The sequence below is a fragment of the Aythya ferina genome (genome assembly GCF_964211825.1).
Source record: "Aythya ferina genome assembly, chromosome: 2".
In the NCBI taxonomy this organism is placed as follows: Eukaryota; Metazoa; Chordata; class Aves; order Anseriformes; family Anatidae; genus Aythya; species Aythya ferina.
In genome coordinates, this window is record NC_140297.1 from 136390439 (window position 1) to 136407165 (window position 16727).

General features: G+C 38.8%; 1 protein-coding gene across 2 annotated transcripts in view; it reads left to right on the forward strand.

Moving 5' to 3' along the window:
- The window catches only part of CIBAR1 (CBY1 interacting BAR domain containing 1), a 23631-nt gene continuing 6904 nt past the window's right edge, over nt 1-16727 (forward strand). The window contains exons 1-7 of one of the 2 annotated variants that reach the window (XM_084512066.1): nt 82-175; nt 1106-1340; nt 2981-3049; nt 7538-7639; nt 11808-11912; nt 12788-12901; nt 14154-14273. In XM_084512066.1, the coding sequence (XP_084368192.1) occupies nt 144-175; nt 1106-1340; nt 2981-3049; nt 7538-7639; nt 11808-11912; nt 12788-12901; nt 14154-14273 (777 nt within the window). In that variant the 5' untranslated portion in view covers nt 82-143. Of the gene's footprint in view, nt 176-1105; nt 1341-2980; nt 3050-7537; nt 7640-7806; nt 9446-11807; nt 11913-12787; nt 12902-14153; nt 14274-16727 lie in introns of those variants that run through there. The other variant, XM_084512067.1, reaches the window with a different exon arrangement.

Consider the following 16727-nt stretch of genomic DNA (forward strand, 5'->3'; position numbering starts at 1 on the left):
CAGAGGTCCTCGAGGCCTCAAGGCCCCGCCATGGGCGGCGAGGCGGAGCCCGGGCGGGCGGTGGTTGGTGTCCAAGGAGACCGAGTGTACGCCGAGCCCGCCCGCCCGCCGCCCGCCCTCCTTCCCGCCGGGCCGCCGCCGCCATGATGATGCTGGGCCGCGGGCTGGACGCCAGGTAACGGCGGCCTGAGGGAGGCAGGGGCGGCTCTGGGGGGCCTGTGGCAGCGAGGAGGAGGAGGATGAGGAGGAGAGGAAGGCTCCGTTGGGCCTAAGCGGGCGGGTCCCGGTGCCAGGGTGTGGGGTTGGGGGTCCCTGGGGCCGGCCCGAGCCCCCAGATTGCAGGAGGGGATCGGCTGCTGCCCTCAGCCGCCTCACGGAGCGCCGGTCGCTGGTGTACAGGGCGGAGAGGTGAATAATTTGGGGATTTTTGTCGTAGTGTGGAAGAACAAGCTCTCTTCTCAGCGGTCTGATGGGCTGCTGGCTCTGAAGCAACATATCTGGGTTTTTGCCCATAACAACTTTTTTTCTAAAATATTTTTTCCTGAAGAATTCCTGAGGAATGCCGTTCGCTTGACTGCATTGCTATTAAGTCTTAAAGTATTAAATTGCTTCCCATTCTTCTGATTTTCATGCGTTGCGATACAAAGATTCTCTAATACCTTTACAGATTTCCCTTCTGTTGCCTGGTTTCTCCAACCACTGACTTGTTTCTGTAGATTACAGGCACTTGCAGGAAGCTGTGTAATCCTGCCTTCTTTGAGACCTGCAGATTTTGGTAGTGTTATGTTAGTAATTAACCCTAACGGTAACAACGAGCTTTTACAAAACCACAGTATGAAGACTTCTGAGGTGATTTTTGTGATTCCTGTTTTCCCCTATTGGATCTTTAAGTATAAATCCTACATTTTTGTTGTTGTTACTTATATAAGCACATGCTACATTAGACCATTAGGACTCTTATCTTTTTAAAAGTAGGTTTGTTTTGCACTAAAATGAGATGTTTAAGTCACTTACAAATTATCCACAATGTAATTATACGGGTTTTATGCTGTGTGTGTTGTAAACATTTTTCCCCTTCTTATTTTTCATTTTCTTTGGTATCTAGGGACAATCAGACTAGACAAATACAAGATGCCGTTTCAAATGTGGAAAAACATTTTGGTGAATTGTGCCAAATATTTGCTGGATATGTACGTAAAACTGCCAGACTACGAGACAAAGCAGATCTTCTAGTAAATGAAATATATGCATATGCAGCCACAGAGACACCAAACTTAAAAGTTGGACTGAAAAACTTTGCAGATGAATTTTCCAGACTTCAGGATTATCGCCAGGCAGAGGTACAAAATTAAAGCTGTACATGTTGTGTTTGCCATCTGAACTTTTCAGTTACTTATCTGTGATTAAAAGGGGTAAAATACGCTCTGTAATCTTAAGAGAAGCATGGAAGAAATCACTTTTAAATATATCAGTGGCAGAGCGGGATAGGTTGCCAAATCATTCATAGTTTACTCTGCTAATAACTTTAGTCAAAACTGCCTGCAATTAACCCTGTTGAAGTCAGTGAAAGTATGCACATGAATGCTCACAGAATTTGAGAACAGGGCAAGCCATTTATCAGTCTCGCATTCTGGATTACAATATATGGTTAATTAAGTGTTCTGGTTTTAGTTTCGTGACTTGAGTTGTGTAGCAACATTTTCCTTTTGCTGAATCTGTTACCAGAAACAGTGTGGAAGAGAATTGTTCACAGGGCACTCTGAGAGCCAGTCTCAGGTGCTGTCAGGGACCATGGTCGATTTCTGTGAAGTTGCATTTCAACACTTGAAGCACAAACTTGATGTGGATGTGTGTCAACATGGCCATTCATAGTTTTGAGAAGCTAAGGAGTGTTATAATTACGTATACAAAAGGAAAAGAGACTAAAGTGTTTGACATTCTTGATGTTTTCACTTTTTTTCAAAAAAGGAAACAGTTCTACTCTTTCTATATTAACAAACATAAATTAAGACTTTTTAATTAACTTAATCTGTGAACTATCTAGTCTATTAAAGAGAGCATTTTTAGAAAATAACCATGTGTCTTTCACATTGTACTTAGGGATGGATATTTAGGAAGTAATACGAAATCCAAGGATGTAGATAGTGTGGGGTTTTTGTTGTTTTTTCATAAGCTTTTATGCTTCTGGCTCCAACTGAGCCACAAGTAAGCTATTATGCTTTAATGAATAAATTGCTATCATACCAATCTATTAATAGGGTAAATTTATATTATGGCTGAGGATATATATGAAGTTGTAAAGCATGATTTCTTAATCTGTTTTCACCTTTAAATGATGACTGTATTTTCAGTCAATGTTAGGTACCTATGCAACAATTTGAGTTTGCATCTTTACATTTCTACGTGTGTTTTTACAAACTGGCAGTTGGCCTAAATCCTCCTACTGTCCCTGTCCTCAAGCCACCACCACGCTTCAAATGAAAAAAGGCAGAGGAAGAAATAAGAGCTTTTAGCCATTACATCAAGTTCTCATTTGCTGGTGGAAACCAGCTCAGCAATCTTTGTCCTGTTTCTTTTGTGCGTCAATGTAACACTTTCCATATGCATTAACAATGTAGGCAAGAGAAAATCAGTTTTTAAGGATTTTCCATTTCTGGTCTTCAGCTGCAGTGCTCTGTACGTAAATGTGAGGTTCTTACACAACAGGTGGAAGCACAAGCAAGTGAGATGGGCAGATTGTTTGGTATGTCTACGTTGTGTGCTTCATTTAGAGACTCTTCTGCTATCCCACTGGTAGTTTAAATTACATTGTTTGACAGTGCACAGGTAGAATGGAGTAAAGGAGGTATGTTTGCACAGCCAACATAGATTTTGGCTGACAACATTCCTAATGAGTCTAGTGACTGGTAAATGAACCATCTCCTGTTTCTGCATATCACACGTGCAGATGATTTTAGTGCCCTTGTGTTTTCTTTTGTAGGTTGACAGGCTTGAAGCCAAAGTTGTTGAACCTCTGAAAAGTTATGGGACCATAGTGAAACTTAAACGGGTAGGTTAAGCATGTGTTTTCTCTCAAAGTACACTGTGATGCTCTGGCCACTCAGTTAAAATTTCTGCTTTGCACTGGGGGAGTGGTTGTGATTTTTCATATTGCATTAACCAGTGTAAATAAAAAATTACATGAGCATACATCTGGACTGAAGCTATCTATGTGTTGGAGGAAAAAGCTTTGATGTGAGGTCAAGGATATTCAGATTACTTGAGCCCAAGCAACGACTTTGGAAAAAAATATGGGTAGTGTGAATGAAGCTTCCTGGATAGTGCAAATTCATATGGAAGATGTTTTCTATATAAATACTGTCTTTTTTTTTTTTAAATCTTAATATTTTTATTCACAGTTCCAAATGATGGATTACGTGTAATGCTTTTGGCTCCTAGTCATCTGTATGCTGCCCTTAACAGCTTTTCTAAATTAGAATTGTGCACGGAAGTCTGTTACATAGAAAACTCCTTTTGAAACTGAATAAATAATAAAAATAGGAAATAGGTAGTGGTGTGAATCTTGTTGCCATCGTGGGGAGTCATCAGGATGACCTGAAGAATCAAAAATAAGTGAATTCTCTTTATTCTGAATATAGTGTAGCCACAAAATGGCTGTAAAGTTCTTTCCTCTGGTTTTCCTTGAACAAGTAAATTTTAATAAGCAGGTACTAGCTTATGGGACAAAAGTAAGTTCTTTGTAATATTTGTATACTAGATACATTACATAGAGGTTACCTTCATCCTGTAAACAATCTATAATTGACATGTATATCTTTATCATAGTCTGTATAAATAGAAAAGGATCAACATTTGATGGTATTTTATGTACAAAAAAATCTTAGTGTGCTCATCATATTTAATCTGAGCACGCTGTGGCATTCCGTCTCAAGCTGTAGTATTTTTCATAGGTTTTTGTTCTTTTTCATATGGTGAAGAGGTGAGCACAGTGATTCCTTCACTGCCTAGCTATCCAGCTTGGTCGGTAGAGAAACAGTTGTGAAGGATACTTCCTGCACCTGTGTGGTACTGCTTGTGGTCTGTAGGAAAGTTGTAGACTACAGTGAGAGACATGTGACGGGCAGAACACCACTTGAAAATCCTGCCCTCAGGTGTCCTGCATTGCCACTGGTAGCCTGTAAATGCTGAGGACAGCACCAACTGAAGCCAGGTCATGCCTCAGAACAATGAATGGCATTTCCTGTTGTCTTTGCCATTCAGAATGCTAGAAACTATTACGTGATGTTTGTCTTAGCTACAGTGAGGAGTCCAAGAGCATTCCTGAGCTGTAAGTGGGGTTAACAATTACAGCAACGCACCTTTGAACTAAGAGACACTTTGCTAAAGATGTAGGCCATGCTTTTGTTTTTCTTCCTGCCCATTACTGTAAACTTTGGTTAAAACCTCAGCCAGCTGGTCTTCTATCATCCAACAGTAGGACATTTTTAGTGAAAAAAAAGAAGTTTTATTACATAAAACTAGGTGCAGGACTGCTTTACATTCACTGCTCAAGTAACCGAGGCACAACATATCATTATGGCACTTCTTACGGAGGGGATGTTCTTGTTGGATGTGTTCCACGGTATACACAAACTACTTTCATGCTGTATCTTAAAAAGAAGTGTTGCTATTTCCTAAGGTGCTATTTGCTTTAAAGAGGTCCAGGTCAACCAGAATGCATTTGTCCTTTAGCTGCTAAAGCAGTAAAATTGTTTGAATTGCATGTTTGTGCGTTTATAATGTTGAGTATCTCTTTGGGGAAGGTTTTGGCAGCCTCAGTGGAATTTAGTGTAGTATTGGCCTGTAATACAGCTTCAGTATAGGATTTTAGGATTTGTTTCTGTTTCATTGTTCTACACATCAATCTTCATTTTCTGCTTTTTGGCAATTCTGTTCCTGGTTCCTTTTCTCTGTATAAAACAGGACAGCCTAAAATCAAGGTGCTCCACCTGCAGAAGAAAGGACTGGTTTGCTTTAATAACCTCACTGACTAAAGCAGGTAACAGTACAGTGGCGAGGATCTGCCAGCTCATCGTCTGGTGGCTGTAGCTGTACTTCTGAATGGTTTGAAATGAGATGGCTGAACAGAGTGACTTAAATGCATAGTTTAAAGCCAGTGGAACTATGAGCAATTTAATATTCTCTGTATCCAACCTGTATCACCCTGGCAATTACATTCCATCCCATTTCTCCTTGGATGTAATTAAAGCATGTTTTCCAAAAGCACATCCAGTCTTAGTCTGAAGACGCTGGGGGAGAACGTAGGACTGTTTGTGGTATTTAGTTAGAGGTTCGTTGATGTTTGTGGTGTTTTGTTGTAAATGAAAGACTTCTCATAATCTTTGGTGTTTATGTTCCACTAAGATTAAAGAGCTCTATGATACCTTGTTTTCTTCTGGGTGAAGGTATTTAGATGCTAGTAAAACCATTTTTTTCATTCTTTTCAGTTAGCTAAACATCTCAACTCCCAATTCTTTCACCAAAATGACATCTTCCCCAGCTTTTGAGTATTTCTATGGCTCTTTCTGCACCTTTTTCAATTTTCCTACATCCAGGATAAAATATGTATGTAACCGTGCCCTACCTTTGTATATCCAAAACATCTGTAAAGCTGTGCCACAGCAGCACCACATCTTTGTCAGTCTCTGGTAAGCACAAAGAGGCGTATCTGGTAGCTGTTCTTGCTGCAGAGAACAGAGGTAGAGAAGAGAACAGTGCAGTCCTGTAGGCATTTCCAAAGCTATTATATGCTAAAAAAAAAAACCACTGAATTTTATAATGGTAACTAATGGTTTCTTCACCATTCTTAAGTCTGCTTTGGAGTGAGGTCAGAGCCCTTTGAGCCTAGTGTTAATTCGGAGTGGCTGGTGTAAACAGGCCAAGGCAGTCAGTGCTGGTAACAGGGCCCACTCATTACACAACACCAAGCATTCAGCTGTGACTATGGGATTCAAAACGTCTGTGTTCTGTGGCAAAAATACACTTATTTTGCCTATTCTCTTTCTGTACCTTTAATTTGAAATGTAGACCTTTAAAAATATATTTATTATTGCTTTTCTTGCAGCTGCATGGTTTTCATAAAGGAGAAAGCCCTTTCCAGCAGTCTTTCAGATGACCCAAAAGGTGCTGTAACTTCCCTTTTGCACGAAGAGAAGCAAAATTAGTTTTGATAGTCTAAAGTTGTGGTTGTTTTTTATTATCACAGACCAGCTTTGCTTCCCTAAAGTTAAAGCAAACTAACAGTTGTATACATGAGGACATACGAACAGGCAGGAAGGATAAAAACTAAGAATAAACTGCTTATTGTGATTCTGACCTCATTACAGACTCGTTGAAGAAACACACAGCACTTTGAGACGTGGCAGGCTTGTTTTTGTCATTGACTAGTGACCTGGTCACAGGATCCCAGAACTTCGAAAGAGAGACATTCCTGGTCTTCCAGGCCCTGAGAAGGAGACGTGCAACCATGATAAAATTCTGGAATCCCAGGAAGGAGCACAGACAACTTCCTGAGATGATAGATTTAAGAGCATTAGGACACTTCAATCTACTCCATTCTGGAGGGCTAGATAAATGGGAAGTGTTCTTTTTAGAGGAACTGATGGCCTAAAACGTCCATCCACTGGCTGCCTCGGGTAGATTTGGTTAGATTGATTCCTTTGGGTTGTCTGCTTGTCTTAAGGTACGGTTCCTTTAAATTAGGGTCACCAAAATTAGTGACATCTCTCATACCAGGGCAGTGGAATGATACGTATCTGACTGAAAATTGTATTTTCCATGTATGCCAAACTGTTTGCAAAACAGACTTTTATAGCACAAACAAGAATTTCAAAGCTGTATGTAAGCATTCTGAAATCATCATGTATCTTATATCCTGCTTCTCCCTCAACAATGAAGAGCAGAAATATTTATCAGCAGTGTGTGCCTTTCCTATATCAGTGTTTCTTCTTCAGCTACATCATTACGTGGATGTATTTTGTTCCAAATGTATTTAAACACCTAGCTCACTGCATATGGAACTATGCAGTTGAACCCTTTCAGTCATGGATTTTCTAGGGTATCTTAAGCTCTTTGTAATGGTTTTCTGTTCTTTATTTCTCCTGTTTGTTTTTTTCCTTACTGGTTTGTTAGATGTTGCTTTTTAGTTCTGGATGCCAACTTTAGTCCATTGCTGAACTAGAATAGCCCTGTCTTCTTCCTGCTTTGGGGGTCTCAGCTTTTGACTATGTACTGTACTTTTTCTGAAAAGCTGCAAAATTCTTTTTCTTCACTTTTAAATTGTACTGTGTGCTACAGAGAGTTAGGCAAGGCACTAAACTCTTGGTCCCCACTGTCTTATCTTTTAGGGGATCATTTAACAGGGTAAGATCAGTAAAATCTGGTTTTGTTCAAAGTACAAGTTTTGTTCATGTTTTCTAGGCAATCCCTGTATGATGAAAAATGCATTTCATGTTTTTCTAGATCTATTTCAAACATATCTAAACCATTGTATTTCTAGGATGATCTTAAAGCAACTTTAACAGCAAAGAATCGAGAAGCCAAGCAGTTATCGCAACTGGAAAAGACGCGTCAGCGGAACCCGTCAGATCGACACATCATTGTATCCTGCATTTCTAGTGACTATAAGAAGTATCTCTAAAATGTTACAGCAATTGTATTTAGAAAGCAGTAGAAAATTGCTTTTCAGAGGGACTATTTCAAATAATATTAGAGAGACTATGTTGATTTTGAATGTAAGTAACTTTTCTTAAACTTTGTGATAACGAGGTAAAGGTTATGATGGCTGCTTTGTTACCCAACTCCGTTTTGACTGAAAAGAAACTGAAGTATTTGATACGTTTATGCCAGAGAGGTAGTCATAGATTGCATCTAAGACATTGGCAGGTTTTAAAAGTAAGTGGAATCAGACACCTTTTTCACTTCTGTGGATTTTTATTTTTATATTTACATTTGCCCTTTTGGTGGTTGTGCTTCCTTGTACCTAGACAGGGTGCGAATTTGTGTAATGGGAAAAGTTGTAATTCTGCTGGAAGAATACTCAACCAGACTACTCTTCCTCTCAAGAGACTGGTGACCCTCCCCAGTACATTATTCTGTATCACAGAGGGAAAAATTAAGCTTCTACAAAATTTCCATTAAAACATCACTGATGTTTCAAATTCTGAAACAATCAGCTTTTAGGAAATGACAATTTCCTGATCTTTTGGGGCAATCCTAGTTCAGTCCCCTTGTGCCTTTATATTATGATACAGCATTTAAGTTCACGACCACGTGCTGTTTATTTTTTCTTACGCTCTGGGGTTGGACTCAGGATTGCATAGTGAAGCAGTGCTATTCTTTGTAGGATTTCATCAACTTTATTTCAGAAATGATGATCTTTCTAGCAAGCGGGGCATGGGACAGCAGAAAAAGAGAAATGATTGTGATGGTCAAACGCCACCCAGGAGAACTGCGTTCTATTTTTCCCTTCTGCTGAAGAATTTCTATTTATTACTAATCAAATCAGTTAAATCAAGTGATGACTAATCAGAGTTCCTCAGGAGACAAGGACACGTGCGTCAGCTGTGGGGTTAGAATTTGAGCTGTGATGCAGAGTTCTCTTCCAGCAGGATTAAGGAAGTAAATCTTAGCAGTAACATATTATCCCCGCAGGGAAGCTGTTCCCTGTTTTCCTTCCTCTTGCACTAATTCCTAGTTGATTTCACATACATATTGCTGGCACTTCACTTGTTTCTTCTTGTCTCTTTGCTACACCCTTCCATGGCCTAGCTTCTTGTAACACCTGTGGGTTTTGTACTTAAAACTTTGCCTGAAAACTTCAGTCTGAGTAGAGCCTATTTTTGGATATGCCCAAAGGCATGTGCCTTCCAAACACCGTGTGTTTGCATTTAAAGTGATCAGCACAAAATACTGGGAATCAGGAAGACATCGTGCAACTTTCTTCCTGGCCTCACAGGCTCAGCACTATAAACATTCTTTGCCTTGGGATAGAAAAGAACAGTACAATAGAGTAAGCTAAGTCTCAGACCACTGGTAAAGAAATGCTTAAAAACCAGGGGGGTAGTACAGCTTTGCAAAGAAAACCTTCTCAGATGTGTGTATATATATCTCTTTTAATATAAAAATGATTTATTTTTTTTTTCTGAAATGATCTAGCTAGGTTGTCTGAATAAAAAAAAAAAAATGTAACTAACCAAAATGTAAGTCCAAGACAAACAGCTGTCCTGTTTATAATACAAAAGTCATGATAAATTGTATGACTTGTAACAGGAAGCTTCAGACAACATAATAGTAACATCCTCCAAGTACACAGAAGTTCTCAAATATCTCAGGTAAATATTTCACAATGTATAGTAATTGGAAGTAGAAACAGGTACTTTAATGAATATTTATTATTTTGCCATTTGTTTCCTTTACTAATATTTCCAGTCACAGGTGAGTGCTTCAGAAGAGGCAATTCTAAACTGCTGCTGTACAGACTGTGCAGGTTCTGCGAGTTTAAACATTTCACTCTACAGCAAACAGAATTCCTTTCCCAAATCATCTGCGCACATCTGGCCTGTCTAAGATGGATCAAGAAGATATATTTGATTATCATAGAAATAACGTAGTCTGTTTGCATGTGTAATGGCTTCTCATGCATAACAGCTGCCTTCTTTTACTGAGAGTGAGTGATTGCAGTAATTGGGAAAACACAATATGTCTTTTTTTACTCTGTTTACCTCCTGTGCTTTGGACAAAATCAAGAAAAGGAGATGAGTACGTGACCTGATGGAATACATTCAATGCAATACTGTCCTGGGCTACATCAAATGAAGCGTGGCCAGCACGTCACAGGAGGTGATTCTCTGCTGTGATGTGACCCCACCTGGAGCACTGTGTTCAGCTCTGAGGCCCCCAGCATAAGAAGGATGGGGACCTGTTAAAGCAGGTCCAGAGGAGGCCACGAAGATGCTCAGAGGGCTGGAGCACCTCTCCTGTGAAGACAGGCTGAGGGAGCTGGGGTTGTTCAGCCTGGAAGGCTCCAGGCAGACCTCCTGCAGCCTTCCAGTACCTCAAGGGGGCCTGCAGAAAAGCCAGGGAGGGACTTTTTGTCAGGGAGCGTAGGGATAGGACAAGGGGGAATGGTTTTAAATTAAAAAAGGGGAGATTTTGATTAGATATTAGGAAGAAATTCTTAACTGTGAAGGTAGTGAGGCACTGGAACAGGTTGCCCGGTTAAGTTGTGGTTATTGAACACTCCCTGGAAGGGTTCAGGGCCAGGCTGGATGGGGCTTTGGGCTACCTGATCTAGTGGGTGGCATCCCTGCCTATGGTGGGGGGGGTGGGCTGGAACTAGGAGGTTTTTAAGGTGCCTTCCAACCCAATCCATTTTATGATCACTACCAATTTTATTTGCCAAGTAATGGTAGAATTTTATGTGTGCAGACTTTACTTGTTTCAAGTTGATAAACCTGTAATAAAAGGTTAGCAGATTTTAAAGAAAAAAGTGACAGAACATGCATGTGGTTTTGATAGATACATAACAGTGACACCAGATTGTGGGAACTGGGCTGGTGATGTCTTATTTCCATGGCAGATCACTCAATTTAAAAAAAAAAAAAAAAAGTTCCTCTGAAGATACAGTATTGGAGAAATGGGAAGAGTCCCATTCTTCCCAATGGGAAGTCTTGATGATAGGACACAACTGGTTAATCCATTTCCAAATCCCTGGACAGAATAGATTCCTGATGATACTCTCAGGAAAGTAAAGACTGTAAGTAAAGGCTGTCTTGAGTAGTCCATGATGTTTGACCAGTAACTTATGGAAAATAAAGTAATTTTAGACCCAAATGTTGCAGTATAAGTGCAAGCTGTTAGATCTTTACATATTTTTTTTGTAATATTACACAGTTCTAAGACTTGAAGGTACTTATCCAGAATAGTTCAAAATATAATTATTTAAATGGTACTGCACGTTTTATGAAGTTCACTTATATCTAATTAAAATACACATCCTAAATGCTTTTTGTAGTAACACAATAAGAGGAACTGTATTTATGCATTAGTTCTTGGCTTGTGTGATCTTTTCTAACTGCCCAGTTGAATATATTTTTATAAAATAATTATATAAAATACATTTTGTATTAAAGATACACATGAAATGCTTTTTAACCTAAAAAATATATTGGCTCTAGTCTACAGATTGAGATACTTATGGGAGAAGTGCATTAGTTCCAGTTGCTCCTTTGCTGTCTAAAGAATTTATAAAACCTTAGACAAGGTTCAGTGTGTGGCAATAGAAGAGATTTGTTCTAGACACAACAGGTTGATCTGCACTGAAAAATAAAGGGTAATATTGTCTGCTTTTCCAGCAATCTGGCCTGTGCATTCCTGTCTTCTCCTTTATTACTAGCTCTAAAAAATTACCTTTTTGTGAAGTGTAATCCCTTGCGGGTTAACCCATCTGGGCTAACTCCCTGAGCCCAGTCACTGTGTGGTCAGATCATGTCTGGGCTGGATTTGCAGAATTAGCAGACAAGCATTTAGAAAATGGGTAGGGCAGTGAGACTTTCCTGATTGCCTGGAGCTAGTCATTTCTCATGTTTCAGATCAAAACCACAACACTGTAGAAGACATCTTTATTAAGCTACAAACACATTTACGGATACAGTCATCCAGAAATGTAGTATTTTGAAAACCCAGATTCAAAGGTTTCAGAGCAATTAGATAGCAAATAGCTTTGTATCAAATACAGAACTAATTTCACCCGTGTGTTCCTTTACCAGGCTGAAAGTGAATTGCAGAGAGCTTCGCTGGATGCAACTCGAACAACTCGGCAATTAGAGGAAACAATTGATAATTTTGAGAAACAGAAAATAAAGGACATAAAAGTAGGTGTGCTTACATTTCAGGATATAACATCGTCTTCATCTTGCATAACATTTACTATAGTTACTCTTCAGCAAGATTAAGCAACAGTTAGTATTAATTTATGCTTACATAAATACAAAGCTTGTGATATTGACTATTTCATAATCCAAACATCCACAGCTTTGCAATTTGAAAATCAGTTCATTATTTTTACAGGTTCTCAAATTCCAAATTTTCATATATTAGATGGTGTAGTATCTGCAGTTTCCAACAGTTGCTGTATTCTACTTCACTGGTAGCTGCATTTCGTAGTAGAATGATGTGTGGATTAATATCACTAAGATTAACAGAAATAGTGAAAAGTAAATAATATATTTTACATGCCAGAATTTGTGTAGGTTACTGCAGCGCAGAAACCATCAAACGCTTAGTGACTACAAATACAAAGCTTTCATTTCTCTCAATCTCAAACGTTGAGTGGCTCAAGTCCCAAAAACTACAGTAATTGAAAAATATTTAAATTATGTGATCTCAAATTCAATTATAAAAATGAGATAGTTTTTATTGGAAAAAAAAAAAAGACTAAATTAGAAAGAATGGTGAATGGGAATAGGAGAGATTGTTGGGGGGGAAAAAAAAAAACAGCCAGTATTTGATGTTAGATTAATACGAAAAAGATTGCGTGAGTTCTGAACGTATCAATAAAAGCTTTTATGTCTTTTATTACAAACCAAAAAACACATAACTATCTGTAAATTATAAATATGTATAAAGTTTGCAGTTAATCTTTCCCCATAAGTTAAAAAGATACCTATCAATAAAGAAAAAGTCCCTGGCATTTCAACTAGAATGTACTCTATAGCATTAAGAAAACTTTGTTTTTATTTGTTTTTAGAACATATTTTCTGAATTTATAACCATTGAAATGTTATTCCATGGGAAAGCTTTAGAGATTTATACTGCTGCATACCAAAATATCCAAAATATTGATGAAAACGAAGATTTAGAGGTAAGAGTAATTTAAGATTTGCTTTTCAGTTTACTTACTACATAAAGACAGTTTTCATACTTCAGTGGTATACATGTCCCATGCAACGTTACTTTTCAGGTTCCCAGAACAAGCTTCTCGTTCACACTAAGCCATTTTTTGCATTTATCCAAAAAAATAAAGGTCCACGGGTTTATATACTGTGAGATTTTAGAAGCAGACAAGAACCATGGTGACCATCTAATCATTCTCACAAAGACAGATAAGAGACTTCTCCTAAATTAATTGCCATTCCAAGCTCAGCTAGTCCCACTTCTTAAAGAACACTTCTGCAGTGAATCTTGCTGTAAAGATGCACAGTAAGACAGAATGTTATACTGCTCTGATAAGATCATCTAAAGACTAATTACTCCATTAAAAATCTCTATCTTCTTTCTGTTCTGAGTTCTATTTTCTTTTTTCATCTTGCAGTTGTGATTTTTCATTATGCTGTATGCCATGGCAATCTTGTACTGCTGTAGTTTCACAATTAAAAGGGCATGTGACACCACTTCAGAAATATCCCTTAAGTCAGTATTTTACCTTTCACAGCCAGGTTTCTGATTTCATTTTAGTTCTTGCTGATTTGACAAGATACGCTTTCTATACAAATACTGACTTACCATAATTCTACTCTCCTCCTTCACATTATTAATAAGGTCCTGCATGAATAGTTCTATTATTTTTAGTATCAGGCTGATAGTCCTACGATTTACTCTTTTTGGCTGTTGGAAAGAACTTGTCAGTATAATGGATACCACATTCTCCCCTGTGTTCTAAGGGTTTTCCAAAATAGTTCTTGAGCTGCAGATCACTTGAACATTTCAGACAAAATTCCTGACGTAGCTGTGACTGGCAGCAAGGATTTGCTTGTGAAGGGGCCAAGAGTTCATCTTCCCAAGAACTGGAGAGCCTGAGGTGGAGCTGCTGCAGTTTATAGCTCTAGCTCTGGGTTAGCCTGAAGCTCAGCTCTGTATTTTGGTGAGAAACCACTGCAGTTTTTCACTTGTGAATCCCCTCAGATATCTGAAGAATGTTTACATTGACCACATAAATGTTCTGATAATGTCTTAGGTTGAGCAAGGATGTTATTTCAGCTAAAAGCAATCGCTCCAAGCTACAGCTGGTGCATCTATCTAGAGCAGGGCTAATTGCCCAATGCTGAGTTTTCGTTAGCTTCAGTCTTGGTGAGGGTATCATGACACCAAAGTAACAGCTTTCTTCATTTGAACAGGTTTTTCGGAGCTCACTTTACCCACCAGACTATCAGTCTCGCTTAGACATAGTTCGTGCAAACTCAAAGTCCCCCTTGCAAAGAACCGGCTCCTTAAAATCTTCATTGAAGACAGTACAGGTAAGAAAGAAAGATTAAATGCCAGCTCACTATGTTCATTAAAAGAATGTCTTAAGGAGAACCTTAGCTAATGTAAATGAGTCTGCTCTCTTCAGTGAATTCAGGACAAAGTGATTTCCAGTGATACCATTTCTTTCATTAGTGAACTCTGGCATCTTGTACAGCAAAGATCTAGGAGCTTCTTGGGAACAGAAGTGCTGTTCTTTAAGTAACATTTCCATTTTCTTTGTCACAGTGGATTCTCTACCATGTGGTGACTCAGATTAGCGATCCCTCCTAGAGCAAAGCAAAACACTGACCTACACACCTTCAAATTCAAATTCAAAGCAGATGAAGGAAAAGGAAGATGATTAAAAAAAAAGGCAAAACAGCTAACAGTGTTACTGCTTTTGACCTAGCTACCTTGCAAAAATCTTTGACTGTTGTTTGCAGCAGTAAGCTTACAGACATCATCACAAAATGACTGAATTTTTTCTTCATTGCAGCTTTAATCATAACTGAGGTGATTCGTTAGCAGTGGTTCAGTTACCGAGATGGCCAGATATAAAATGTACACATCCCGTCTTCCTTCTTTGGATGCATTGGTTTTGTAACAGTGGAAAGTTTTCTTCACTGCACTACCCCTTCTCTGCTCTCAACACTTAAAGGATCATTACAGTTGAGTTACTCTGTTAATGAAAGTGTGAGTCATGCCATTTGAAAAGATAAAAGAATCCTGTATTTCAGGGCATGGAGACCAATGTTAGCATTAAGATTCCCTACCTTTTTACCAAACAACCAAATTTCAGGTATTTCAGATTCGTGGGCTGTGTTTTGTTTTGTTTTGTTTTCCAGAAAGTATTTAACCATTCATTTTCTGAAGCCCAGAGAGAGCTGTCAGAAATCCGTTGCCACGTTCCTTGAGAATTCCCTGTGGTACCATAAAACTGTCTCAGTGTTACGGAAGTATTTGTAATTACTTCGAGGTGCCACAGCTAGCTGTATTTTGGGACCGTCTTTAGAAAAACAGAAATCTGAATGTGTGTATGCTCAGAGGTGGTGTGGGCTCCATTTTGACTAACTTGCAAGTTTACCTCTCTTTCAGCTATATTTAGGTGTTCACGTTCTCTTAACCTATTAATGAAATATCTGAGAGAAATGAGACCTAGGGGGAAACAATGCCATCTTACTGTGCTAGGCAACGGATCCAGAGCAGGGGTGGAGTGCCTTAATGCAGTCACTAGAGGGCAGTAAAAAGACGCAGACATCTTGTTGGGCACCCACACACACACGTTGCCCTTTTTGGTTCTGTAGTTAGTATGCTTGCATCAGAACCGGCACCTTGAATTACACTAGGGGCTGCGGTCTCTTAAACCCACCTCTAAACATTCACTAGCAAAAAACGCTGCTTTCAGCAGAGCCTTCAGGTGAGTGGTTTTATCTTTCTGGGGATCTTCCATTCCCAAAGTTTTCACATTTGTTTGATTTCATGCATCACAACAATATTTTACTGACTACATAAAGCAGTAGTTTGGAATTTTCAATTTAAAGCAGTATAATATACTATTATATGTACTATTATATATATATTTCCTGTGTCAGAAATCTGAAGTACCCCTAGAGCTGGATTCACTTTGGAGAAAGTACCGCTTCCTTTTAAAATTCTAGTGCCTTGATTTGAGGTCTAACTTGGTCAAGCAACAAAATAATTTGACGTGTCCCATCACTTACAGGATGGCTCCCCATTATGAGAAGACCTTTTCAGACATTTTAAAATATTTTTTTTAAATGGGAGTGTTACAGATATTTAGTTTTACACAAGTGCTGAAAAGGCTATTTAAGTTTTCATAAAAATCCTTAGTGAATCCCTGCATTTTGCCCTTTCATCAGCAGTTTTTCTCTAGTTTTCATTGTCTTGATTCAGGTTGGTTTGCTGTATTTTAGACAAAACTATAGCAGAAAATAACAACTTCTTCTAGGTACTTTATTCAGATTTAGCTACAAGGGTTTTAGGCACATGCATTTAACTGTTTTGCACCTGTTCTTCTAGGGCAGAAAAATATTTTAACCATGGCTGAAACTGTACGCAGCAAGGTGTTCCAACACTGCCCACTGTGTAAGACATGAAGAGAGAATGGCATGAGTAGAAAATTGCCATGCTTTCTGTAGCACAAGCAGTGAAGCATGGGGCTGAACAGCATGAGCAGGGACAGCCATCACCTACATGCAAACTTAGGAGCATTCATTTTCACATAAAATAGCTTAGGACAAGAAACAACAAATTATCAAGTTCCATTACATTTTTTAAAAGCAAATTAATTTTTCAGGTACTGGTACGTTCTAGCTTTATGGCAAAAATAACATGCGTTTAAACTGCCTCATTTCCTTTCTCATTTTCCTTACTCTGATCCATTTTGGTTCTCAGGTTAGCCACCAGCTTACCTCCATCAGTGAAAGTATTTAGTTTGCTCTTTA